Here is a 27,072-nt window from a genome sequence, read left to right as displayed (position 1 = left end):
TGTTTGCAGTAAGGGGCAGATAGACATGGCTTGCCACTGACTGTGATGTCCCGAGAAGGAAACAGCAGCATTCATGTCACATTCCTGCCCAAAATGCGTAACCTGAAATGAATTATGAGGAAACACCAGACACATCCAAAGTGAGCTGTAAATTAAAGGGGACTACAGACACAAGATGACTAAATGCAGTGCATGTTCCCAGACTGAAGGTAGGCCAGGAAAAATGCATTGCCATAGAGGACATTATTGGGGACACTTGGCAAAACTAGAATATGGACTGTAGATTGGTTAAAAGTATTCTATCAATATTAAATATTAAATTTCTGGAATTTGAGAACTGTACTCTGGTAAGAGAATCGCCTTGTTTTAGGAAATACAAACTGAAGACTTAAGAGACAAAGGGGCATGATATATAACATTTATTCCCAAAATGTGTACAGGAATAACATGTTGAAGGGGTTGTGGTGAGAGAGAGAATGACATGGTGAGTGTAAGAAAATATTCAGTTTTGGTGATCGGAGTAAAGGGTACATGAAAGCTCTTTGTACTACTTTTGCAACTTTTCTGTAAGTTTGAAATTATTTCAGAATAATAAGAAAAAAGATCTTAGTCTCCATTTATAACTTTGAAAGAGTCCTGACTAGAAACATTTGCTAAAGTCAAACAATTATTTTATAAGTAATAAAAAAGCCTCCATGGCTGTTCCCTAATATGAAAGAAAAAATTACTATTTATTTAGAATGAATTACTTGTTGTTAAACACTTTGGATATTGAGCAATGCATCCAGGTGTTTTCCATTTGTCATCATAGCAGAAACACACTGGTCCCAGCCAGTGACCTTGCACAGCTTCTGCGTGTTTCTCCATGACTATGGCACAACTGTGTAAAGAAGGAAAAGGTAGGAGACGAGGAAGGGGATGGATGGGCAGAAAGGGATTCTCTAGATTGTCAGAGAAAAAAATTACCATTTATATAGAATGAATTACCTGGGCCCCTTGGATGGACAGAGTCCTCTTAAACACTTTCCAAGACCCCTACTGATTTTGTGTGATGAGTTTGGGAGGAGAGAGGAACTTCAATAATGACATTTGGCAAAAATTGAGTTTTAAAAGATGGTGTCATGTGAAGCAGGTCTTTGTCGCTAAGATGCAGTCACATCATTGTGTGTGTATATGCGTGTATGACTGAAAAGAATAAGCTTCAGTTCCTTCTAAGCTCACCTTCAGTTCTTTCCAAGCTAGTCACTGAGGTAGCTCTTTAAAGTTTAAAAATCCCACACAGCAGGTGCTTGTGGCAATAAATTCTAAGGCGTAAATGGAAAAAAAGCTTAAATTGAGGATTTTTCCCCTTTAGATGTTCACTGAAGCATTTTATTAATAAGCTGGGAAAGCTCCCAGTATGTTTATTTTAAAATTGCACATTTGTTCTCCATAGCGCTGACAGTTGTGACAGGACCCAAGAATTTTTGATAAATAAGACTCTACATTAGCATCAACATGTTGGTTTACTATCTACTAAAAGATATTCCATCATGTTCAAGATCCCCCTTTTTCATTGATGGGAATCTCATCAGTCTGCTGCAATGGTTTTTCCAAAATAAAATAAATAAATGGTGCTCTCCAAAAATTGATTTTAAGCAATTCACTTAGGAGGAATGAACTAACATTCACTTAGCACTTAGTAGTCAGGGCATTCGCATATATTATTTTAGTTCATCCTCAGAGCTGTTCTGCAAGATGGTAATTCATTTTTTTACTTATTGTCCCAGAGACTTACTGTCTCTGAATTCTAACCGAGCACTGTTATCTGCCAGACATTGTTCTCAGTGCTGGGGAGAACATGATTCACAAGACACTGTCCCTGACCTCATGATGTATCATGTAAGTCTTGAGGAGGAAACAGACACTAAACTTATGGTCACACAGGTTATTAATGACAACTGGCCTACTGAGGACAATTAATTTGAGACCTGAAGATAGGTAGAAATTAGCCACATGAAAGAGGGGACATCATGAAAAGAAAGAAGGGCATCTGTGGAGTCCCTGAGGAAGGACGATGCCTGGAGCTTTGAGAACTAGGGCAAAACTACAGGCCCATATGGCAGGAGCAGGAGGGCTGGGGTGGGGAAAGAGGCAGGAGAAATGAGCAAAGCTCATACTATGCAGGCTTTGTAGGCCTTGCTGAGATTTGGGACTTTATCTGAGGGTGTTGGGAAGCCTTTAGGTAGGAGAGAGAAGTCAGATTTACATTTAAAAAGGTGACTCATGAGGGCAGGCCTTGGTTCACTTGGGAGAGCGTGGTGCTGACAACACCAAGTTAAGGGTTAAGATCCCCTTACCAGACATCTTTTTTTTTTTTTTTTTAAAAAAAAGGTGACTCGTGGAGGGCGAGATGCCTGCAAATGCAGGGAGCTGAATGGGAACAATAGCACATCAGGCCAAGTGAAGAGGCGTGGAGGCTTGGACTCTAGGGCAATGGAGACGAGCATGACAGATCTGACCGGTATTTAGAGGCAGAATCAACACAAATTGGGAGTGACTGGATTTGAGGGGTGAGTGAGCTTCTCTTGCGTGTTTTCTGCATGAGCAGTTGGGCAGATGGTGATATTATTGTGGAGACAAAGATCAACATGGTGGAGCAAGTCTGGAGGGTAAGAAGATGAGTTTTACAGACACTGAGTGTGCGGTGTGAGTGTACACCCAAGTGAAGCTGCAGAGTGGACAGCTGGATACACGGGTGTGGAGGTGGGCAAAGAAGCCTGGATCCAATGGATATGTTTCTAGGCGGTCAGCACACAGATGGTGCTGGGAGTGGATTCCACCACTTAGGCAGACAGTATAAAATGAGAAAAGGGTTAGGGTTGACTGGGCCCTGGGTAGTGTAAAGTGGCGTAGAAGAAGGGTTAGTAGTGGAGGCTCAGAAAGAGTGGCCTGAGACGTTGATGGTGAGATGGGGGACCTGGAATGTGTGCTGTCTTGAAAGCCAGTACTGGAAATTGTTTCAAGGAGGGAGTTGTTGATTGTGTTAATGTTGCTAAAAGGTCATATAGGAAGTGGGGTTTATAATAGCTGGACTTAGCAACATAGAGGCCATCGGTGAGATCAGCAAGAGCATTCACCATGGGGTAACAGAGGCACAGGACAGCAAATTTTTTTTACCATTTAGAATAGTTTGGTTTTGAGATGGGGCAATAGATGGAGGGAGATGTGGGGTCCTAGGAGGGTTTTTGAAATTTATTTATTCATAGAAGGGAGCAATGTTGATTGGAAGTGTCTAGTAGAGCAAATCTGTCTGGATTTTGTCCTGGGCTCCTGGCACAGAACTTCCAAAACCTTTGGCATTTTCCATGTTATATGAACATCTTTGTTATTCATGAACTCCTTGGATCACACCTGAGTTTATGGTCATAAGATGGCTTGAGATGGGGGTTGGTTACCAGAAAGACCCAAGGGCTAGGGCTTTGAGCCAACCCTACCTCTGGGGAAAGATGGGGGGCTGGAGATTGAATTCAATCACATGGCCAATGATTCAATCAATCACACCTATGAAATGAAATCCCGATAAAAACTCTAGACACTGAAGCTTGGAGCTTCCTGGTTGGTGAACACAGTGATGTGCCAGGAGGGTAAAACTCCTAATTCCAAGGGAGAGGATGCGGAAGCTCTGCTTCTGGGAGCCTCCTAGATTTCACCCTGTGAGTCTCTTCATTTGGCTGGTCCTGAGTTGTATCCTTTATAATAAAACTAATCATACCTATGGCACTTTCCTGAGTCCTGTGAGTCATTCTAGTGAATTGCTGAAGCTGAGGGGGGTGGTGGGAACTCCCAAATTTGTAGTCGGTAGCTCAGAGTGTGAATGGCCTGGGGACCTCCAAAGTGTGCTGGCATCAGAGTAATGGCAGCCTTGTTGTGCCTTTAACTTGTGGAGTCTGATGCTAACTCCAGATGATCAGCATCAGAGCTGTACTGCAGTGCACCGGCGGGTGTCAGGACAGGGGACCAGAGCATGCGTGCAAGAATAGGCCTTGTGAGGAAGTAACGTAAGTGATGCAGGCTAGGAGAGGTGCAGGTGCAGGTAAGTTGTTCGGTTTAGTGATGGGAAGTTCAAGGAATTCCATTTTCTCTGCTGAGAGTAAAAGGGGTGGGGGTTGGAAGTCTGAGGAGGGTGAAGTATCTCTGAAACCATTATTAGGGAAACTGGGAGATTATATTGATTGGAACAGGCTTTCTTACCATTATTGATATTTGGGCCTGGAAAATTCTTCGTTGTAGGTAGCCAGGATCCCTAGCCCATTAGATGACACTAGGACCCCCTGAGGGGTGTGACAACCAAATATGTCTTCAGACATTGCCAGATGTCTCCTGGGGATCAAAGTCACCCGTGCTTGAGAACCACTGGACTAGAGAGAAACGTAGTAAGACTGATGGGCAGCATTAAGGTCCCACTTAGGGTCGATGCGCACAAATTTGTGGTAGAATCAATGTGTCTACTGTACGTAGAACCTTCCAAGAGGAAAGGATTTCTCAAACCCTCTCCCCACCCTAAAGAAGCCTTGCTCCTTCCACCTTCTCCTTCTCCCACCCTCCAGACTTCCTAGATCAGCAGTGAGCAGAGTCACTGTGGGCCAAAGGCAGGCCCAGCCATTTGCTTCTCTTCCTCTCCTTTCTTCCATCTCCCCACCCCCCCTTCCTTGTTTTCTTCCTCTTTTTCTTTAAATCACTAAGAGCTATAGTTGCATCTGGCTGGGGCTGGTGTTAAGACTTAGGGGAGAGAGATGTTCATTTCAGTCTTTAAGTTAAGCTGCATGCTCTAGCTCACTCTACCAGAGAGCCTTGACATGGGAGTTAGGGACACTAACTCAGCTGATCATAATCTAGAACTCCATTGGCCATGGTTCCTTGTGGATATACCTCTTTCTCTTGGGAGATTCACAAGAAGGGTTCCTTGCATATGAATGTTTCTCTTGGGAAATTCACATGTGGCGGGATATGGGATCCATGTGTGCCCTATCATAGCAGTATCTCACAGCATTCCCAAATCTGAGATGACCTCTAACGGAGCTGAGGCCCTGGCAAGAAAGGTGCTCCGTTTCCACCCCAAGTGGGTGGCCCACAATTCAATTCTGACACTAACCTCTCAGAGTTAGCGTCAGACTTCACAGGTTTAAGGGCTCAATCTATATGAGACAGACTCCCCTTCAGACGCCAGCCACAAACAGGGTCCCCAGGCCTCCCACACTTCTGACCAGCCCTCTACAAATTCAGGGGTTCCTATGACCCCTCAGGTTCAATAATTTGCTAGAATGACCTACCGAACTCATGAAAGCACTAAACTTATGATTTGGAGCTCCCCCCCAAATCAAAGAACTTAGAACCTTACAGTTCTTGACTGGGTGAGACAGTGTCTGTCAGTGGCAATCAGTTGACATAGATGTCCCTGAAAAGTAGGTTGTCAAGGTAACAAAACATGAATCAAACTTAAATATGATTCTGAGTTTTTCCCCCGCTGGACATGAAACTGTGTCTATGTGACAATGAATATCCTTTTACTCTGGGCCAAGTAAGCTCTCAACTGGATGGATGACGTGCGCACCCAATCCTAAATCTAAAAGTTCTGTTTCTGTAGAATGTGTTGGATAAGTTTGGAACATGAGCTCCAAGCTTTGAACACGTGTCTGCATTTCTCCTGTGCTTAGTACCTGCAGAAGGCTGAACTGGAGTGGCTGCGCCGGCCGTCCCCAAGTTTGTCCACCGAGAGGCAAGCCCAGCCCTTGCCATGGCCCGCTGGTAGTTCTCATAGAGAGTCTTTCCATACTAGAGAGTACAAAGGAAGAAAGAAAGGAATCCATTTATCCCAAATTCTGAACTCAGTTGCAATATATACCATGAGGAAAAAAAGTAACCCTGTGACTACTCTTTTCACTGTTTGCCCAAGGTGTTTTTTTGTGTAGTATTTCAATAATAATGTCATAAGCTGTTTTTTCACTAGTTAAATAATTTTCCAGATTAGCAGACGCAGTTAATACTTTCGCCTACATCTTAGAGGAGAGCATGTTAGCCACCCAATTCTGATTCCATGTGCCTTTACGTTTTCTACTGTAGATGCCATCTTGTATTTCTTTCTTTTTTTCTTTTTTGCTTTCAGCATCTGAGCACAGGGGATATATTGTGTTTCTTAAATGCACATGCTAAGCTTGCAAAACTCTGCAGGAGTAAATACATGAGAAGTCTATGTGAAAGTCCACCCTTGATTCTCAGGTCACTAGAGAGGTACATGTTTCTATCACTCCCATCTATTTTAAAACTCCCAAAGGGCAAATAAACAAAATAATGCCTGTGGCTGTACCCAACAGTGGGTCAGCTTTTCACGGTAGCACAAAAGCTGGACCCAGGTCTGGAAGCTGGTTGGCAAGTTCAAGGTGGGGCGAAGTGCAAATTCTCTCCTACCTTGGCGATCCTTATACCCATGACCCACTGGTTGAGAGTTCTTGCGTCATCACAGCAGAGATACTTGATGTACTGGGACTCCTTCTGAATTTGGGGATGCTACGAAGAAGCAGTTGTGAAGACAATTTATGAACTCTTCATTTATTAGGAGCTCAAAGCACCTTTCAAAATAATAATAATAAAAAAACCCCAAACTCTAACCATATATGTGATTTACCAATGTGGTGGCAAAAATTACTGGTAGCAATTTTAGGATTAGCATTGATGGATGACTGGATAAGGAAAATGTGATGTACACATACAATGGAATACTACTCAGTCATAAAAAAGAATGAAATTCTGCCATTTGCAGCAACACGGATGAGCTTGGAGAAAATCATGTTAAGTCAAATAAGCCAGGTACAGAAAGAGAAATACTGCATATCCTCACTTGTAAGTGGAAGCTAAAAAGTAAATAAAGAGAAAGAAACAACAATCACAATAATACGTTGAACTTTCAGGAGAGAACGGAACTGTCATTACTACAGGTGCGAAAGTGGGATGGGGGATAGTAAGACATTGGTCAGTGGACACAAAGAATGATTACGTTTTGTAATGATGAATATACTAATTATCCTGATTTGATCATCACATATTGTGTACAAGTATTGACAGTCAACTCTGTACCCCACGAATATGTATAATCAATTGTTTCAATAAAAAAAATTTAGGATTAGCAAGAAGGATACTTTTTAAAATGGCTAAATTTTGAAAGGATTTAAGGAAATCTGTAATATAATTTATCATAAGTACTTCTTAGCATATTATCAATAATAATTTTCATTTCTGCATTTTTAATTTTGAAAACCTTCACCTCTGTCATGTCTCTACCCCCAAAGAAATCTTAGTTGTGCCTCCATTTGTCAGATAAGGGAATTTACCTATTATAATTCTTATGTCACAGAATTAATGCCTACAAGAATTGTGATTTTGTAACCCCAAAACCTACACTTAGGGTTATTTCTGCTACGAGGAATTCAGAGTTTCACGATGATCTCTCTTTCTTAACTGCTCTTATCTAAATGGGCCAATGGCCTTGGGGTGAATGGCCTGGAGAAAAAATATTTTTGTCTATTCTCAGTGGCTTGGGGTGCTGAAAAGGGCCTTTGGAGAGCTCACGGAGAGAAAAAGGATATGCACAGGTGCAAAGGACAAACGGAGACACTCTGTACTCCTCTTTCTTAATCCTCGTTGCTCTTGTAATTTGTTTTATGTTTCTGTCTCTGATAGATTGTGTCTTCCATGAGGCTGGGAACTATGTCTGTCTTATTCCCTATTGAAGACTCCCAGTGCTTAGTGCCTGGCCAAGAGCATGGTAAGTGTTCCAGTCCAGGTGTCAAAATCATTGTTGAAGGAAATAAACAAGCGCAACATTTCCTGTTTAGTTTTTAGTCTTGCAGCCATGAGGTGAGGGGCAGGCAACCAAACCCAGGTTCTAAGATATGTGCATGTGAATTTTCATGGATCATTACAACTTTTAATAAACTTTATAGGAAAATAACCACAACCATCGTGTGTGTGTGTGTACCCCCTTTTTCTTCTTCCTCCATTCCCCAGAGGAGTTCATTAATCCTGCTGGGATAAGCATAACTTGGTGGTGGTACTGAAATGAAATGGAAGGTGAAGAGAGCTGAAAGGAGCCATCTACTCTTCAGTGGGCAGGACAGGGGTGAAGCTGTCCAGTTCCTCTCTTAGGGTACTGCATGGATCTCTCTACTCCACTGTTGCTTTCAGTTGACTCACTGACCTTCAAGGGAATGGCTCTTTCTAAAGCTGATCTAAGCAAAGAGTGTCGTGTCTTTAAACTTCAGGTGGAATCCGAGAGGTAGTGTCTGGACTAGTCACCCTGCTGGTCTTTCTAATGACCCAGCCAGCAAGAGTCAATGGTATCATTGTCTTTGCCCGGAAAGGATAACAAGACACTTATACACTCTAAGAGCCTGGTGAAAGTTTAGTGTAAGTTTTTGGTTTTGCAAATCAGAAAAGTGAGGCTCAGAGAGGTTACTATATATTCTACTCTATAACCTAATAGATAGAATCTTAGGGTCTCTTCACTTACCACCTAGAATTTCCGTATTTATATTAAGCTGTTGAGCCCAAATCCCAGATTTTAAAGATAACCAGAGAAAAAAATCAGAAATTACAAAGAATTCCTCTTTGGGGGCTTTTGAGCCAATTGAGGAAAGTCTACTCTTATACTGTTATCTTTAAATAGACTGCTTCCTTTATTTACGTCCTTCAGCACTCAGAACTTGCATCTGCATTGCTTGAGGAAGGGTCAGTTCAGTTCTTATTTGCCACATCGGGCTCCTGCATGTTGCTGTAGTTTTCCTGAATGGCCGGCAGGTGACAGCAAACACTTTTGAATGGCTGCTGCACATTTCATTGTTACTGCAGTCTGATGCTTATGCATTAATTCTGAATGTTAGATTTTATTTTTGCAAGATTTTAAAATTTTTGTTAGATTTTAAGGGCCTCTTTGGAGGCCCTTAAAATTGTAAATCTCTATCAATTCAAGTAATGTGACCCCAATAGCAAAAAGGATTTGTTGCATTAATTAACCTGAAGATCATATTGATGAAAAATACACTAAGCCAAGCACTTATTGGATGGAATGTGAATTCCACATGTGCCTGCAGCAGTCCCTTCAGCAATCAAATTTGCAACGCCAAACCAAAGCCCTTGTCTTTCAGTACCAGAAGCAGGGCATGCATTGGTCTCTTCAGCGATTTAATGTTTATAATTGTTCTTAGAAAGCAGCATTTTTTTTTTTTTTTTCTGAGACATCAAAAAAGTTGACATCATTACTTGGGCTTCATATGTTAAATTTTTTGTTTGTTTGCTTTTGTTTTGTGGTGCATGTCACATGACAGCCAAGTTTCCTGGAGCAGACTATAAATCTCACTGTGCTTGCAACAAAATGCGCAAAGCAACTGTTTGTATAGAGGTATCCATTTAAGCAGCACAATGAACAATTTCATTCAAAAATAGCAAAATGTGGTCATTCCCTTACATAAAATGGCTTTTGAACATAAAACAGAGGAAAGAACTCTTGAACTTGAGTTCTAACAGTGGCTCCTCCTCCTAAGTCAATGAGGTAGATGTTAGACCTTGCTTCATTCCCTCCAGCATTCCTGGGGCCAGTCTCACCAATTCCCTTACACTAACTACATGGGAAGGAACTGAGAAGACGCTAAAGTGCAAAATGAACTGTAAAACTACTAGAAGCAAACATGGGGGAAAATCTATGTGACATTGGTCTGAGCAATGATTTTTTTTAGCTTTGACCCCAGAAGCACAGGTAACAAAGGCAAAGATAAACATGGGATTACATCAAAATAAAAAGCTTCTGAACATCAAGGAAATGATTAACGGAGTGAAGAAAAAACCTATGGATTAGGAAAAAATATTTTCAAACCATACTTCTGATAGGGATTAATATTCAAAATATATAAGGAACACAAACAACTCTATAAAAAGCAAACAAATAATCTGATTAAGGGACCTGAACAGACATTTGTCAAAAGAAGACATACAATGGCTAACAGATAATGAAAAAACATTATTAATCATTAGGGAAATGCAAATCAAAACCACAATGAGATATCATCTCATGCCTGTGAGAATAGCTATTACCAAAAAGACAAAAGATAACTAGTGCTGACAAGAATGTAGAGAAAAGGGAACTACAAGAATGTAGTGAAAATGCAAATTAGTACAACCATTGCGGGAAAACAGTATGGAGGTTCCTAAAACAAACCTAAAATAGAATTACCATAAGCCCCAGCAATCTCACTTCTGAGTATTTACCCAAAAGATTTGAAATCAGTATGTGGAAAAGATATCTGCACCCCCATGTTCATTGCAGCACTATTCACAATAGCGAAGTTATGGACTCAACCTGAGTGTCCATCAAGAGATGAATGGATAAAGAAAATGTGGCATGTACACACAAAGGCACGCTATTCAGCCTTAGAAAAAGGAAGAAATGCTGTCATTTGCGACAACGTGGCTTGGATAGAATTGGAGAACATGATGCTAAGTGAAATAAGCCAAACACATAAAGACAAATACCACATGTTCTCACTTATAATTGGAATATATAACAATTGAACTCATGGAAGCAGAGTAGACAGGTAGTTACAGAGGCAGGGAGTGGAGAAATGGGGAGGTGATAGTTAAAGGGTAAAAAAATCTCAATTAGGAGGAATAAGTTTGATTTTTTTTCCTTTTTTTCCTTTGAGATCAGTTACACAGCATGGTGGAGATAGCTAATAATTGAGCACCGTACATTTAAATTTTGCTAGGATGCTGCCGCTCTGTGGTCAGCTGCAGGGGCAAGATGCGGTGGGAGGAACTGGGTTGATGTTGGATTTTTTGTTTTACTCCATAAACTGGTGATTTCTTAAAAAGCTAAAAAAAATAAATTTTTCAAAGAGAGTAAATTTCAAATGTTTTTATCACAACATTGTTAAATATTTGAGGTAATGGATAGGTTAATTAGCTTGATTTAACCATTCCACATAGTGTTCAAAAATCATAATACCACTTCGTACCCCATAAATATATGCATCTATAATTTGTCAATAAAAAAAGGTAAAGAAATGAGTAGAGCGACTGCATTAAAAACATTGGTTTGAGAACAGAACTGAGTGTCGTCCTGTGAGTAAAGGAAATGCAGTTTCTGCTAGTGTTGCTCGTGACTCTTGTTCTCTGATCCACGGGCTCTGCCGGCTCCCCACCTCTAGCCCCCTCTCCGGAGGGGTCCCCGCCTTTCTCCTGCATACTTGGGCTTTGGATAGGGTGGATTTTAAAGTTCTAGTTCAAGACCCTGGAACTCAGCATTGCCGTTCTTGGTGCAGCCCAGGATAACCTCGTGTCCCAGGTCAGAGAATTCAATTCCTGCCATGATTCAAGGACCTCAGCCTGAGAAAGGGAGTCCCTGCCCTGTTCACTGTGTTTACATCCCTATCCTGGGAACCTCTAGTCTGAGACCCTCTCTCTCTCCTCCCAGACATCCCTGCTCCGGCCTCTGGACCCTTGCCTTGGGGTCTGGCCCTCGCTCCCTTCTCATAGATTTTCATTCTATCTGCTCACTCTGAAAGGTATTTCATCACCAGCTAAGCTCTGACTATTGATGTTTAGAGTTCGGATACATTCTAATACTCAGTGCAAACCATGACTGTGCTTGGGAAAAATAAAGATTCCTTGGCTCCATCCATAAACGTTTTGATTCAGTGGGTTCAGGATCTGGGAACCTGGATTTTTAACCAGCCCCCAGTGATTGTGATTCAGCCAGTTTACTGGGCAGCATTTCAGAAATGTTCTCCAAAATCTTCTCCTTATTTAAGAAATGTGGACAAAACTTCAGTGATGAAGTGTGTTGGAAGGACCGTGTGGAAATCAGGACCTCCATTCTGGTCATTTCTCAGGGTCTTAGGATTCCAAACAAGGGCCACAGGGAAGACACGGTTCAAGGGCGGGTGGCAGTGGGGGAGGGACAGGGTGGTAGAAGAGGCTTTGTGTCCACATCTATGGTGGCCTTGCAACCAGTGTCTGAGGGGGATGGCCTCTGAGCCACTCTGCCTGGGTTGTCACCCTGCCTTGGCCATTTCCTGGCTGGGGAGTCTCTGTGTGCAGGTTTGCCATTATTTTTATCATCCTTCCAATACCAGGAACAGAAAAGGGGTACAGGAACCAGAAGCAGGCAGGCCATTCTTCTTGTCTCTCTCTTCCTTCTGACCCAAACAGACCCCCATCTCAGGACCTTTGCACTTCCTGCTCTTATTTCTGGAATGCTCTTCCTCTAGGTAATTCTCACTCCCTCACTTCATTCACGTCTTTTGACAAATGTCACTCCCTTGCAGAGCCTCTCTCTGACTGCCTCATCCAAAGAAGGCCTGGTCCCAGCCCTGGCATGCTCCGCCCCTACCCTGCCTCACACTGATCCACAGTCTTATTATTACCTGACATCACATGAGGACAGGGATTATTCTATGTTTCGTTCACTTCTGTATTGCCAGCACTTGGCACAATGCCTAGCAGATAGGTGTCATTCCACAAATATGAAATGCATGAGTGAATGAATGAGTGACTAAATCCAGTCCTCTCCTTCCTTCAGTCCCTTCCCAGCCATTATTCTGGGTTTTTTTTGTCTAGGGCCGGGTTTCTTGACAGCAGCACTGTTGACATCTGGAGCCAGATGACTCCCTGTTGTGGGAGATGTCTTGTGCATTGCAGGATATTTAGCAGCAGATCCGGCCTCTACCTACTAGATGCCAGTAGTCCTTGCTCCCTGCCCCAAGTTAAGACAATCAAAAATGTCTCTAGAAGCTGCAGTGGTGGAGGGCCTCGGGCCTTGGCCATGCCCCCCCAATACTTGCAACTAGCCCAGCAACGACCATCAAGCTGCAGCAAGAAGCGCTCCAGGCTCCTGAGCTGGGATGGTGTGGGGGCAAGGGCTTCAGCCACACACCCCTGACATCTGTGCCCAGCCCAGCAATGACCAAGCCACTGCTGGAAGTCCCCTGGTCTCCCCTGCAGGAATGAGGGGGGTGCTACAGGTTTCAACCCTGCCCCTCTTCCTTCCTCCTTCTTCAATCCCATTTCCTTCCCCTTCTCGCTCCCCCTCCCCCCAACTGCTCTGCAACAACATCATAGAATGAAAAAATATATATTAATAAATAAACTTAAAACAAACAAACACAAAAATGTCTCTAGCCATTGCCAAATGTCCCTTGGGGGGCAAAATATCCCTGGTTGAGAACCACTGAAAGAGTGTCAGGCTGACTGAGCTAATATAGTGGTTATTATTATTAATATTTGTAAATAACTAAAAGTGGATACTCTGTAATCAAAAAGAGTACTAGGATATATAAATAAAAACCATGCAATATCCTGAGTCCTCAATGAAGCCAATAATTTTAACCAATTATTACTTGATGATTGCAACATGTAATAGTAACTGTGCAGGGATTCCAAATTATTAAATATGATTTGGCTTAAGTATTGCATTTGACTAAGAACAAACGGAAGTCATAGTCCTGAACCCAGAGCTCTGCAGACAAGTAGAAAGATCGTCAACACATCACATGGATGGTTATAAGACTAACTCATCAATTGATCTGACTGATCAGAAATTTTAATTTAAAAAAATGTAAACCATATCAAGCACCTGATACTATATAGTGCCTTTTTACAATACACACCTTAAAAAGTTTCATGACCTAGTAATTTTTTAAAAGGTTTTTTTGCTACTTTCTATCTCTTTTCCAGAAAATCTTGGTAAGTGCCTCATTTCTCAAAACTTCTTACAATGGAATGAGTCCAGTTAAGAAATGAAAATTTTTCTCAGTTGTATCAATAACACTGTAAACTACTTTGTTCAAAGTGTGGAACTTTTATTTTTCAGAAGTGGTGATGAACTCCAGACAGATTTACGTTCAAGTTTTATGCTCAGATAGGAGGCATTTCAGGAAATGACCCAAACTGGTAGAAATGTTTCCCTTTTCCTATTTTGGTTTAAAAATAAAAATTTCATTATGTCACACTCTGGTTAAATATATAACATTTTAACATTTTTTTCTCCCCTTAAAAGAAAATATTAACTCACACTCCTTACAAATCTAAATCAAGGACTCCTGACAACGTACCTTTAAAACAAAGCAGTGGTCTGTGGGTGCCTTATATTTCATTCTGCACTGAGTCCCGTAGTAAATGTTGACATTCTCAAACTGTATAAAACACGCCAGGTCTCGAGATGTCTGAAAGAGAGGGAAAAAAGTAACAACTGAGGTGACAGTAATTTTCCAAGGTAGTTCTTGATGGTACATCTAAGGATTACATTAGTCGAGAAAATATTGGATTTTAGGTAATTTATGTAAACATCGACCATATGTAGTTTTCTCAAAGCCATGCCTGCATGTCAAGGGGTGAAGGAAAGAGTGCAGTCGAGGCACAACAGCACATCGCAGGCCCAGAAACGGGGCAAAAGATTAAAGACGACGCTGTTGATCTCGGGCCTGCCCGTGGACTCCCAGAGTTAAGAGTGGACCGACCTTGAGACGTCGTGATCGAGGCAGTCAAGACAAGGTGACCACCTAGTCGCAAATTTCATTCTGCCTTTTGTCATTCTAAGTCAGTGATGGATTTTGTGATGGAGCATGAAAAACAAAGCCCCCTTCAAGGATGCACAACGAGAGGTCAATTTGAGGCTCGGTAAATTAGCACACATTTCATGCACTTCTTCCTGAGAAAAAGGATGTCTTTCATGTTTTCTCTTTACTGCTGGCGGTGTTGCCTTGGAAACAGAGACCGCTCCTCCATGGATGACATGCCTCCTGAAGACTGCAGCCTCTAATCTACATATGTGCTTACACTTCATTACAAATTTGTTCCATTATTCTTTTTCTTTTGCATTAAGGAGTAAAGAATAAAAGGCAGAACTTCTAATGCGCCATTCTTCCCTTTTATATATGGTTGTACATTTTTTTCTTATAAGACATTTTCTTTTGGATTTTTAAAGTTTTATTTTTTAATTGCAAAAAATAATGCATATTTGGCATAATTAAAAATATATACAAAATAAAATGCACATCTTCCCTTATCACCCCCTTTTTAAACAATTCCACTCTTCTCTCCAGAGGTGCCATAGTTAATAGTTTGGTGGCATTCTTCCAAATGTTTTTAGGTAAACATTTATTACATATGTATGAGTAGACATACCTACTTACACACATACGTATACTTAAGACATACACAATTTTTAAAACATGAATGAGATTTTACTATAAATATTGTTCCATGACTTGTTCTTTTTCTTAACATTATATCTTGGGATCTTTGTATGTCAGGACACATGAATGAATACATGATATTCACTTTACGGCTGCACAGCAAACCACTGTACAGGTGGAACAATTTATTTAACTACTTTACTATAGATGATTAGAGGTTATTTCCATATTTTGCAGTGACAAAAACTACTGTGTGCATGAGCGAATATTTCTGTGGGACAAATTGCCAAATGTGGAGCTGCCATCTGAAAGGGCATTCCTTTTTATATTTGCATAGATCTCACTCAACTGTCCTCCAATTTGGCTATGCCAGTTTACATTCCAAACTTCCATGCAGGAGAGTGCCCGTTCTTCTTATCCACTTCTGCCAGAATGTGGATATTGTCAAAGTTGTGTATTTCATCAGTTTCACAGAGAAAATATTTCACTGTTTAATTCACATTTCCCTGATTACTAGTAAGACAGAACAACTTTTATTCAGTGGCCACTGGCTTTTTGTTTTTTTCTGTGAATTCTATTTCTATGAGCATGTTTATTTTTTTCTTATTGATTTGTTGGAGTGTTTATATTCTGTGAATACTCGTACTTATTTATTTATTTATTTATTGGCAGCTGCTTGGTAGGGATCCAAACCTGTGACCTTGGTGCTATAAGGCTGTACTCTAACCAACTAAGCTAACCGGCCAGCCCAAGGATACTCATACTTAATTATACATGTTTTAAGTGTACTCTCTGACTCTGTAGCTAGCCTTTAATATCCTGTTTGGTATCTTTGGCCATAAGGCAATAAAAACAACTTTAACCAGTCAAATCTGTCAATTTTCTCCTTTATAATTTTGAGTTTTAATTCTTGCTTAAGGAGGTTTTTCCCACCCCCCAAATTATGAAAATATTAACCTACATTTTCTACTATGATTTTATACTTTTTTTTCCTAAAGATATTTTAATCAATCTAGAGTTTTATTTGGTACATAGAATGAGGCAATAAACTATTTTTTCCAAATGCCTATACAATTATTTTAATGCTATTTATCCAATACCACATTCTTTCCCCCTGCTATAAAATGCTAACTTTAATTTTACTTATATTCGATGGCTCTCTGCTGGTCTGTCCTTACCTGTACTATATTTTTTTCTTTCTTTTTTTCTCTTTTTTTGGCATCTGGCCAGTGCAGAGATCTGAACCCTTGACCTTGGTGTTTTAGTACTGCCCACTTTAACCGACTGAGTAACAGGCCAGCCCTCTGTACTGTTTTTATCTAACGTTTTGACAACTGGGAGGAAGAATTCTACCTCAATGTTCTTTACAATTTTAGGGGGATCTATTTTGGAACAGAGTCTCTTTCGGATAGATTTTAGAATCAGTCTGTGAACGTCAAGTAAAAAAAAAAATCCTATTAAAATTTTTATTGAGATTGCATTCAATTTATAGAAAAATTTGGGAGGAACTAATATCTTTTCATCTAGCAACATAGCACATTTCTATTTGTTTTGTTCATTTCTTTTGTTAAATTTTATATTTTATGCCATATAGGTCTTAAACATCTTGTTAAATTTATTGTTAGGTATTTTGTGTTTTTTGTTCCTACTATGTATGGAATCTATGGCATTATATTTTAATTTGCATATTGTTTGCATAAAGGAAAACTGTTTCTTATTTGGTACATTTCTTGGGTCCTAACAGTCTTTCAGTTGAATGTCTTATACTGCTGGGTAGACAATCCTGGGAACTATGAATAATGAGAGTCTGTGCTTCTTCTTTTCCAATAATTATACTTCTTATTCTTTCCATTCCCTTGCTGGCTAATTCCTCCATCCCAACGTTAATGGTAGCAGTGAGAGAAGGCATCTTTGTCTAACTTGAACGTGAATACTTTTAATTTTCATCATTTAATGTATTGTTTGTTATAAGTTTATGTATATGTCTCACTTATATTTAAATGCCCAAGACATAACATTTCTAAAATAAAACAAATTATGTGGGTCAACTGTGAAGTCCTGTAGTGGACTGAATTATGTCCCCCTAAAACTCATTGAAGCTTGAATTGTGTCCCCCAAGTTTTACGTATGAGAAACTTAGCCCCCACTGTGACTGTTAAGAGGGTGGGAAATCCTATTATGGTGATTGAAAGGTGGAGCCTTGAAGAGGTGATTGGATTTTAGGACCATGCAGTAGTAAATGGATTAAAAATGGTGACCAGGGGCGTGGTTCTGAGGGCTTGAAAAGAAGAGAGTCTTTCTCTTGCTCTCTCTTGCTCTCTCTGCTTCCACCATCTTGCAATGTGAGACCCCTGGGCCACGGTCGCCACCACCAGATGGACTTTGGACTTCCCAGCCTCAGAAACTGTAAGCAATAAATTTCATTTTCTTTATAAATCACCCAGTTTCAAGTATTTTGTTATAAGCAATGGAAATGGACTAATACAGTTCCCCAATATGGGACTGGAATGGAGATGGCACAGGTGGGGAAGTTTCAGTTCTAAGTTGGAGACCAGAGTAAAAGAGGCTCAGCAGAGCAGTGGCTGCCCTGGACCAGCAGTTTCCCGTAACGCCCCTCCTGCATCGCCACCGTGAGAATCCAGTCTCCTTCCTAGAGGGAGCAGGACTGGGCATTCACCATCACTTCACCTGCTTGGAAATGTGGGTTAAGGCTTATCTGAGGAAGCTTGCAATCCATAAATATGCCATTTGTTGGCACCTTGGATTTGAAAGTGAAGGCCAGATACAGATAAGAGAGAGATCCTAAAGCTCTTTAAAGGTGAACAAAAGACTGAAGTATCCTAAACCTGAAAGAAAGGTCTTAGAAAAAGCTAATGGTCAGAATGTAAGTTAAAACTGCATTTCACAGAGCTTACTATATGCTTATAGATTTGAAGTAATAATCCCAAATCGCTGTAGAAGTTAAATGATGTCTAAAAGGCTGTGCTAAATTAGGCAGGGAAATGAATATAGTATACTTCAGAAAACAATTTAAATATTTAAAGAATAAGGGCTAAAATCTCAATGAAAATCTTCTCAAGGCTTCTAATCTCTCTCTGAGTCCAGATAAAAGAAGTTTTACTACAGTGACTACAGAACAAGAGAGTAAATACAGGAGGGAAAAAAAGCCATCAGAAATAGACATGTAAAGCAAGAACAAAAAAACTCTAGCAAAGCACTGCTGCCAGAATTTTTGAAACCTGACTGAAATAGATAAAATTCTTTTACCTTCAAGGAAGAGCTATGGAAAAACTCAAAAGGCTTTCAGGAATTCCGTCCTAATAGAGAACATACTTACATAAATGTTGTAGACATGGATTCCACAACACAACAGAATGTATTTAAATCATCACCTAGGATTTCTTTAGTTTTCACTTTCATGAAATGCTTTATTGCTAATGCACTTTTGTTTTGTTTTGTTTTCTTTCTGACCTTAGTCTTTCCTTTGGGTACATAATAAATTCCAGAAGCCCGTAAAAGAAAATAGCGCCTTTTCCAGGATTTCTTTCCATCTTCTTTCAAATAAAGAGCTCCTTCTAGTTCTGGTACAATGACAGATGTCCCACAGAAACTTTCCTGAAAGTGAGATTTCAATGACATAAAACACACGTAAGATAAAATACACATTCTTATTCACATTTAAACACACGGGCAAAATGGCCTTTAAGCTAAGTCAATTTTGTTTACAACTCTGGTTCAATGCATATGTTTACATTATATGCTATTTGCCAAAAGAAAGGAAGACTAATACAGCGGTCAAGAGTCTTGGCTCCTGAGTTAGACCTTAAGGCTTCCTGACCACATAGCTCTGTGACGTTGGGACATTAAAGCTCTGTTCTCTTACTTGCAAAAATGGAATAATAATAGTCCAACTTCATAAAGTAGGTCGAGAGTGCGATCTTGATATATCGTAAAAGTAAGCACTTAATAAAGGCTATTACTGTTATAAATTGGAAAATAGAAAAATTAGTTCTTGGCAAGTCAAAAGCTAGTATTTCACTGCTGGTAAATAGAAAAATTATAACATAATTCTACACTTAAATAAATTAATATTTTGTTCTTGGGATAGTTGTCTTTTCAAAGAATGAAGACCGCAGTTATTATTGATATCTGATATTATATAATATCTGATATTATATATCAGAAAAAATAATAAAGCACATTTTTCAGGTATAGATTTTCAAATCTCAAAATTTGCATAGAATTATATAATTCTTAATACACTTCTTCAAAAATGGGGTAGGATAAAATGCATATTAGTTTATGTATCTTTCAGTTCAAATACTCAAACTTATGTCTGGCTTTCTTTTTTTAACTCTCAATCTACTTTCATTTAGTTTCATAAATGTAAAATAACTTTAAATTCTGTACCCTCCAGGTAAATTTATATGTAGTAGAGCTGAAATACATTTCTGTTTACATTTTTCCCAAATTTAGCTTGGATGAGTTGCCCTGACAATAATCTCTTAAATTTAATCAGATTTTGGCCCAAATTAGATGGCAGGATAATGCTGAGTTTTCACAGGATAACATGCTTTGCACTTTCTTTCACAACCAGCTATAAAACATAGCCGTAGTCCTATAACAAGGACTATTCAGGCAATTGCATAAATCAACACATAACCAGTCCTCGATTTACAGACAGCTGATTTCTAAGCACTGATTAAAAACAAATGACTATTGGGAAAATATTCATTCCCCTTCCATGTCTGCCAGTCTCCATCTCTGCAAAGTAGACTCAGAATCCTGGATCTCCTCAGTGCTGGGGACACCTGGTGCCTTTCCTTCCCCAACCCAACCTAGAGTCTTGCTCGGTAAATGTGGAGAGGATGTCTCTGTGGCCACTGCTGGGCCCCCCTGGGAAGTGCCCATTGTGCTCATGGTCCTGGGTCCAGGTGGCAACATGAGTCCAGGCATGACCAGGTCTTCTGATTTTTCAAGAGAAGACCAAAATCTACTAACTCAAGAAAAGGGCAACACACCGTCTAGGACAAGTACAACGTGGCTGGCTCTGGCAGGCCCACTTGTGCCCTGTGATCGGGCACTCATTCATCCACCTCTACTGCTAGGAACAGAGCTTCATTTTCACACAGATACTTTTAGGAGTTCCCCAAAAACCAATTGCCAATGGATGTCTGGAACGTGCGACAGTGATCATCACAGACATCTGAACACTGTGCTTTCACTGTTTCCCTGAATCTCTGTAATGATCCCATATCATTCAGAAACTGAGGTTCACAGAGGAGCCGGGACTTGCCCAGGAGCACGTGAACAGCTCCTGACAGAGCCACGTCCTCTATCAGGTCTCTAACTGCAAATCTCACACTTCCCACCACACCTGGTTGCTGGAAGAGCATCTTAGAATTCACTTTAAAGAAGATTTCAAGTCCTTAAGTCTGACTTCCATGGAGCACTTAAGTAATGAACCACATGGGATGTTAGAAGATGAGTTTTATGAGGATTCTGGAATCAAGAATTGCTAATCCAACTTCATGAAAAGCAAAATACATTGTCTAAAGCCATACTCTTTGACAACTGACTCAGAGATAGCTGATGATCTAAATAGCTAGAATTTACTAGTGATTTGATTTTAAAACCCCAAGTTAAAATTTCAGTGCGTGTTTCAGAATTTCCCATTGTTTTAGGAAGCAAATAATTTACAAATAGATACAGAGACTGTCCTTCTCTTTTCTTCCACTCTGCAAAATTAAGGTTACCTCAAGTAAGGATTCCTTGTTCTTGGCATTCATTTTCTCATTGGTTTCCTTGCCTTCTTTTTTTCCTTTGTTATTGAAGTAGAAATTCTAAATACAATGTTAAAAGATCAGGTTAGTAAGTGTTCATTACCATGCTAGACACTGCCCCGTCTTGCTGGAGAGAGCTGTAACTGTGTGAAATAAACAGGTAACCACGGCACACGGTACCAGTCAAGCAACAGGGCTTTACCAAGTGTTGACTACCACCACATCATCGAGAAAGGAAACCTTCCCTCTCTCCCACCGTGCACTATTAATGAGGACACATAAGATAGAAAACACCAGCAAAGGATATGACATCATTTAATTGTTAAATTCCATGGTCTACAACATACATGTCACATGCTGCAAGCTGGGGGACCCTGATGTACCCGGAAGAGCCTGGGACTGGAGTGAGGTCAAGCCCATGTCTCATGTCCAAGAGGGGAACCGCTCTGGCTGGCAGACATCATGCAGGGGCCCAAGGCCTTGTAGACTAGACATTCTGGCTTATCAAGAAAAGCTTGAAATCTGGATTTTTGTAAATGTTGGCAATTACTTTTATTTTTTAAAGACTGCATGGGTCAACTATATCACAGGGTTTGCTACTAAACAAAAGTGGGATGTCCATGGGTTAAAGGCACTCAAAAATGGGTGTGGAGCCTCTGAGCATGGTTCATACTAATCCCTGTATCATACCTTGTTAATACTGAATATCAGTGGGATGGCTAAAAATAAGCAGTGTGAGTTTCCAAAAAATCATTAGCACTCAGGGACTCATTTTTATGTGATCAGTGCAGCAGATGTGTGCATGCACACAGTGGATATTATGAGAGTGTTGAGGATTTTTATGTGAAAATGTAGAGTTGTTCTGTTTTGTTTTGTTTTGTTTTGTCAGCTGGCTATTACCGGGGATCTGAACCCATGACCTTGGTGTTATCAGCACCATGCTCTAACCAATGAGCTAACCTGCCAGCTTCCAAATGTAGACTTTTATAAAATAATATGTGAAAAAATGTATTAAAAGTAGAAAATATACTTCAGGAGTACGGTGACTAAGTTAAGTGACCCTCCTAAATGTAGACACAAATGTTTGTTTACACCACAGAAGTATTTCTCCAAGTGTGATCCCCAGACTACCTTGATCTTCAATAAAATGCATATTCCTGGGCTCCCAACCTACTGAACTTGTATCTCGGGGGTGAGGCCTGGAAATCTGTATTCCAATTGCTTCACAGATGATTTTTATGCAGACTGAAGTTTGAGAACCAAGTGTACTGGACAGAGAGTTAGGAAGCAAACTACAGGCCAAAAAAAAAAAAAAAAAAAGTACAGCATGAGGACATCTCTTAGAATGCATAAAATGGTGATTTGCTAACTTAAATAGGGGAAATAATTCAAGTACAATTCCTTTGCTAATTCTTACAGAAAAGAAGTTTACTTTTAATAGGGTTTTTTCAGACGTTTTTACTTTTACTTGTTATTTGAACAAACAGTATATTGTGAATTGGCGTGATTATTGTATAGAATTCAGAAAACTATTTTAATTTTACTGGTTTGGCTTGACAGATAACATATACTACCTGACAGAACTCAATACTAAGGCCTTACTGGTATGCCTTTCATTCCATCCTTACAAGAATCCCCTACCGTAACTGCTGTTGCTATTGCTGCCTTACAGGTAAGGAAACAGAGGACTAGGCGATTTGCCAAAGGCCAATTAGTGGCAGAGCTTCGAGTTTGTCATAATTTTTTCTAAGTATTAAAATGTTCTAAATACTGAAGGAGAGAACCCAGCACAACAATGTGAATGTAATTAATACCAGTGAAAGGCACACTTGAAAAGAGTTAAAATGATAAATTCTATGTTATGTATGAATTCCCCCAATAAAAACACACTGTGACCCAACAAGAGATGGCCTGTTCATAAGAAGGATATGGGGAGAGCTGCTAGAAAGCAGTCCTTGATTTAGAGTCCTCAATACTGGAGTCATGTACGATTAACTGAAAGAATGAACAGAGAACATGATGAAGACTCCATAGCGTGTCTTTTTCCTCATCATCTGGGCCAAGGAGGGCATGTGTCACCTTCCTCGGGGACAGTTAAGGCAAGAGCGTATTTGTCTAAACTGCACCCTAATGAGCCGGGATCTGCAGCTGCGTCTTTCTCGCTGACATGCTTCTCTTCTTTTTCAGCTTCTGCATAACGTTCGGCCTTCTAAGTGACAATGCTACCCTGTGTTTTGGTTTTGGTTTTAATGAAAAAGCAAAAACACAATCTGTGCTGGCGGAGGACTATCCTTAGACTAGGGCTGATTGTTCTTGGATCAGAGATGTCACCGGTGGTGGGGTCAGCTCGCTCAGTTTGGGCTTCTCTGTAGCCAGCAGCAGAACTCAAAATTTAATCATGATTTGCTGCAAATGGAAACTGGACAAACCCGACATGAATAATGAAGGAACTTTAAAATGGGAAATGAGACTTTTTGGTCACAGCTTGCTCCCTTTTCTCACAGTTTCTGAGAGTGCAAGATTTGGGGACAGCTGGATTAGAAAGAAACAGCAAAATACATTACTTTTTAAATATCACCTTCTTGGAATATTAATCAAGCAAACAGTTATCAGTCCATGCATAAATATTTGTGAAGACCCTTTACAAGTATAAAATATCCCTTTTCTTAGGAAGCTTGCTATCACATTGAGGAGGTAAGTATAGATAGACGGTAGATACGATAGACAGATGACTATGTATCCATAGATATGTGACACTACATAAATTCAAAATGAGCCGAGTTCTGTGAATTTCAGAGAGGAAGAAGTTACTATGGGCCAAGATGGTCAAAGAAAACTTTACAGAGGAGGTCAAAGTTTGAGCTAGGCCTTGAAAGATGTTCAATATTCAGATTGAGAAAAAAGAATAAGGATAGCATTGCAGGCAAGAGAAAAGCATGCAGAGAGGCACAGGGATTGTTAAATATTAGGTGTCTTTGGAGCACCAGTGAGCGAACAGTCTGGCTAGAGCTATGGGACTAATGCAGTCCACTTGAATGAAGATGAGACCGTTTCTCCCAATTCTCTGCTTTCCTGCATCGGTACGTGACCATGCCTGTCGCCAGGTGACTGTGCAGTAGCTTCCCCTAGAACGGATAGAGTTATATCCTCGCTTTGCTTGTGGTGGGTTTGGCCATGGGACTTGCTTGGGCCAATAGCATGTGCGTGGAAGGACAATACACCAATTCTGAGCACAGGACTCGAGAGGCATATGTGTTTCCCCTCATTTGTCCACATTCTTGCCATTCACCATGAGGAGAACATGTCACAGGTATATGTTGTCCAAGGACAATAAAAGACATGTGGAACTATCTGAATACGACTCGCATTCTGGATCCAAGGACAGATGACTTGCAGACTCAGGAGAGTTGGTTGCTATAAGCCACTGGGATTCTGAGGTTGTTTTTTATGCATCAAACACTGACTGATACTCACACACATGCCCACACTGGCTAGTGAGAGGACCAGGGCACCAAAGCCATGGGCAGACCTTCCTTTAACAGAGTAGCTCATACTGGGGACCATAAAGGTGGTTACTGCATGACTTTCCTGGGTGGTTAAAGATTGTCCTTGGTGGGTAGAGGGAGGTTGGAAGTAAATGGAGGAAAGATGCTGCTATAGATTGAATTGTGTTCCCCAAAGTCCATGTACTAAAAACCTAATCCCCACTGCAACAGTGTTAAGAGTGTGGGAAATCCTATTATGATAATGAAAGGCAGGGCCTTGAAGAGGTGATTGGATTGTGAGAACCATGCCCTAGTCAATGGATTAATCCATTGATGGTTCAGTGGTGGTCATGGGCACGGTTCTGATGGCTTTAAGAGGAGAACACATGAGAAGCTCCCTCTGTTTCTCCATCAGCCATGTGACATGCTGCTTTGCCGTGAAGAGTCAGTTCCCACCAACAAGGCTCTCACCAGATGTGTTCTCTGGACTTTGGACTTCCCAGTCTCTGAAACTGTAAGCAATAAGTATGGTTTCTTTGTAAATTACTCAGTTTTTGGTATTTCTGTTTTAAGTAACAGAAATGGACTGATATAGATGCCAAGAGGTAATTTTCTCCTGCAGTGGCTGGCAGGCTGTGGCTGGGACCCTTCTGCACCTGGGAGGAAGAAGAAGCAGCATTCCTTTCTGCTCCTTATTCACGCAGCCAACAGTAAACCAGACCTACCACCAAATTTCAGTTAAGAAACAGAACAATCTATGGAATAAAAATTGCATAAAATATCCATAGTGATTACATTGTTAGAGAGTGGGATTATGGGTGATGTAAAGTTTCTTTCTTACATGTTCCTGAATTTTCCAACTTAAAAAAAATTGATAGTATTTTTGAAGTCAGAAAAGAGAAGTTATTAAAAGAAATAAAAAGCAGGACAGTAAGCTCGCAATCTTACATGAATTGACTTGACCAACACCTTCTCTGAGAAACAGACTCTTAAGGCTCCTAGCAGTAAGAATGGCTAATGTTAATACAGGAAGAATTTGCCATCTCCAGACCCAGTCCTCAGTCCTCAGATCTCTCTTTTTGATTCAGGTGATGGGGTTCAGGACACGGTACCCCAATATATGGCACCTTGGCATTTGAGCAAACAGCAGAAGCAAGAGGGTGTCTCTGGCTTTCTCCCACTCTTCTCCCCTACAGCAGGCCATAAAAGAATTCTCTGACCTTCCTCTAAAGCAGGTCATAAGACCTTCATGAGAGATGCGCCCTATACCCAAAGGAAAGGAATGTCCTTAACTCCGAAGACACAGGCACACAAAGAAGAATCTGAACAAACAGGCCTTGCTGTCTTCCCCAGTTTATTCCTATTAGATCATACCCTTTTGTCCTCCAATCATACTTCTGCATGACTGTCCACACAAATACACAGTTTTCCACATTTTTATGGGCCTTCATTTCTGAAGGCTCCCGAGTCATGTAAAACTTACATTAAATAGATTTGCATGCTTTTCTCATGTTAATCTGTCTTTTGTTATAGGGGCCTCAGCCATGAACCTAGTGACGGGTGAGAAAAGAAATCTTTTCTCTCCTTCACAGGCAACATCACTGATTTTTGCACAGTGGGCTTTTTAAATAAAGTTGCTTTTATTAGGATAGTAACATTCTACTGCTCCACCCCACTTTCTCCAAAAGAGGTAGTACCAGCTGGGCATGAAGACCCTGTAGGGGAGAAAAAGCAATATTTTTCCTCATCCATAGCTCCCTTTAGTTATTCCAGCATCAATAAGCACCAAATATGAATAACAAAGAGAAGAGCATCTTTGAAACGGGAAGCATTAATGACTAATAGTGCATTAAGGTATATTGGAGTAATGGAGCCAAACAGAAACAGGGACAGAAGAGGAAGATTAAACGACAGATAGATACGTTTGGGATTTTAAATGAAAAGAAACAAAGTGGATTCTTTTCTTTCTGTACCCTGCATAGGGCTCTTAGTTTACATATGGCCTAAGAGTTTGTGTTTATTTCAAAGGAATACATTTGCCATAGTTCTGAGATAATAAATGGTGTGGTTAGTACACAGGTGACATTAAAAAAAGATCTTCCATACCTTATAGAGTTTAACAATATGAGAATACAGGTCATCTTACCTGGGGGTTTTTAAATACAGCATATTTTTCTTCCTTCTCCACAAATAGCACTTTATTTTCTGTGTCTCTTGTCCAGTCTGATAAGACTTCAACAACATTTTCATGGTCTTCAAAAAACCTCTCTGATAAAATAAGAAAAGCTATTCTTTCAGATCCAAGACATCATGGTTTCCAGCTGCGATACAAGCTATTATTGAATTAAACACAATGCTTCATAATTTTCACAAAGGCTTCTAAAATTCTTAATTCTTACATAATGTCACATTGTCATATCCCTATTACGTGTATCTTTCAGTGTCAGATCTTCAATTTATCTTGCATAAAAAAACCCGTAACACACAGTGACAACGCTCAGCAATCACACTTTTTTTCATGTCAGCATTTTTTTGCTCTAAATTGTCCCAAGTGGAGGCAAACATCCCATCTGTGAAGAGGAC

The 27,072-nt window shown here is 40.3% G+C and overlaps 1 protein-coding gene across 1 annotated transcript in view; it reads right to left on the bottom strand.

Moving 5' to 3' along the window:
* The window catches only part of APBB1IP (amyloid beta precursor protein binding family B member 1 interacting protein), a 49,112-nt gene that overhangs the window by 4,862 nt on the left and 17,178 nt on the right, over positions 1–27,072 (bottom strand). Inside the window, exons 6-12 of the mRNA XM_063100918.1 lie at positions 26,636–26,757; positions 20,978–21,064; positions 18,693–18,836; positions 14,139–14,249; positions 6,448–6,546; positions 5,693–5,814; positions 5,240–5,241 (exon numbers count right to left, since the gene is read on the bottom strand). Of these exons, the coding sequence (XP_062956988.1) occupies positions 5,240–5,241; positions 5,693–5,814; positions 6,448–6,546; positions 14,139–14,249; positions 18,693–18,836; positions 20,978–21,064; positions 26,636–26,757 (687 nt within the window). The remainder of the gene's footprint in view (positions 1–5,239; positions 5,242–5,692; positions 5,815–6,447; positions 6,547–14,138; positions 14,250–18,692; positions 18,837–20,977; positions 21,065–26,635; positions 26,758–27,072) is intronic.

Source organism: Cynocephalus volans, chromosome 6, assembly GCF_027409185.1.
Source record: "Cynocephalus volans isolate mCynVol1 chromosome 6, mCynVol1.pri, whole genome shotgun sequence".
NCBI classification, from domain to species: domain Eukaryota; kingdom Metazoa; phylum Chordata; class Mammalia; order Dermoptera; family Cynocephalidae; genus Cynocephalus; species Cynocephalus volans.
The sequence above is the reverse complement of the archived record's forward strand: the minus strand, read 5'-3'. Positions and strand labels throughout refer to the sequence as shown.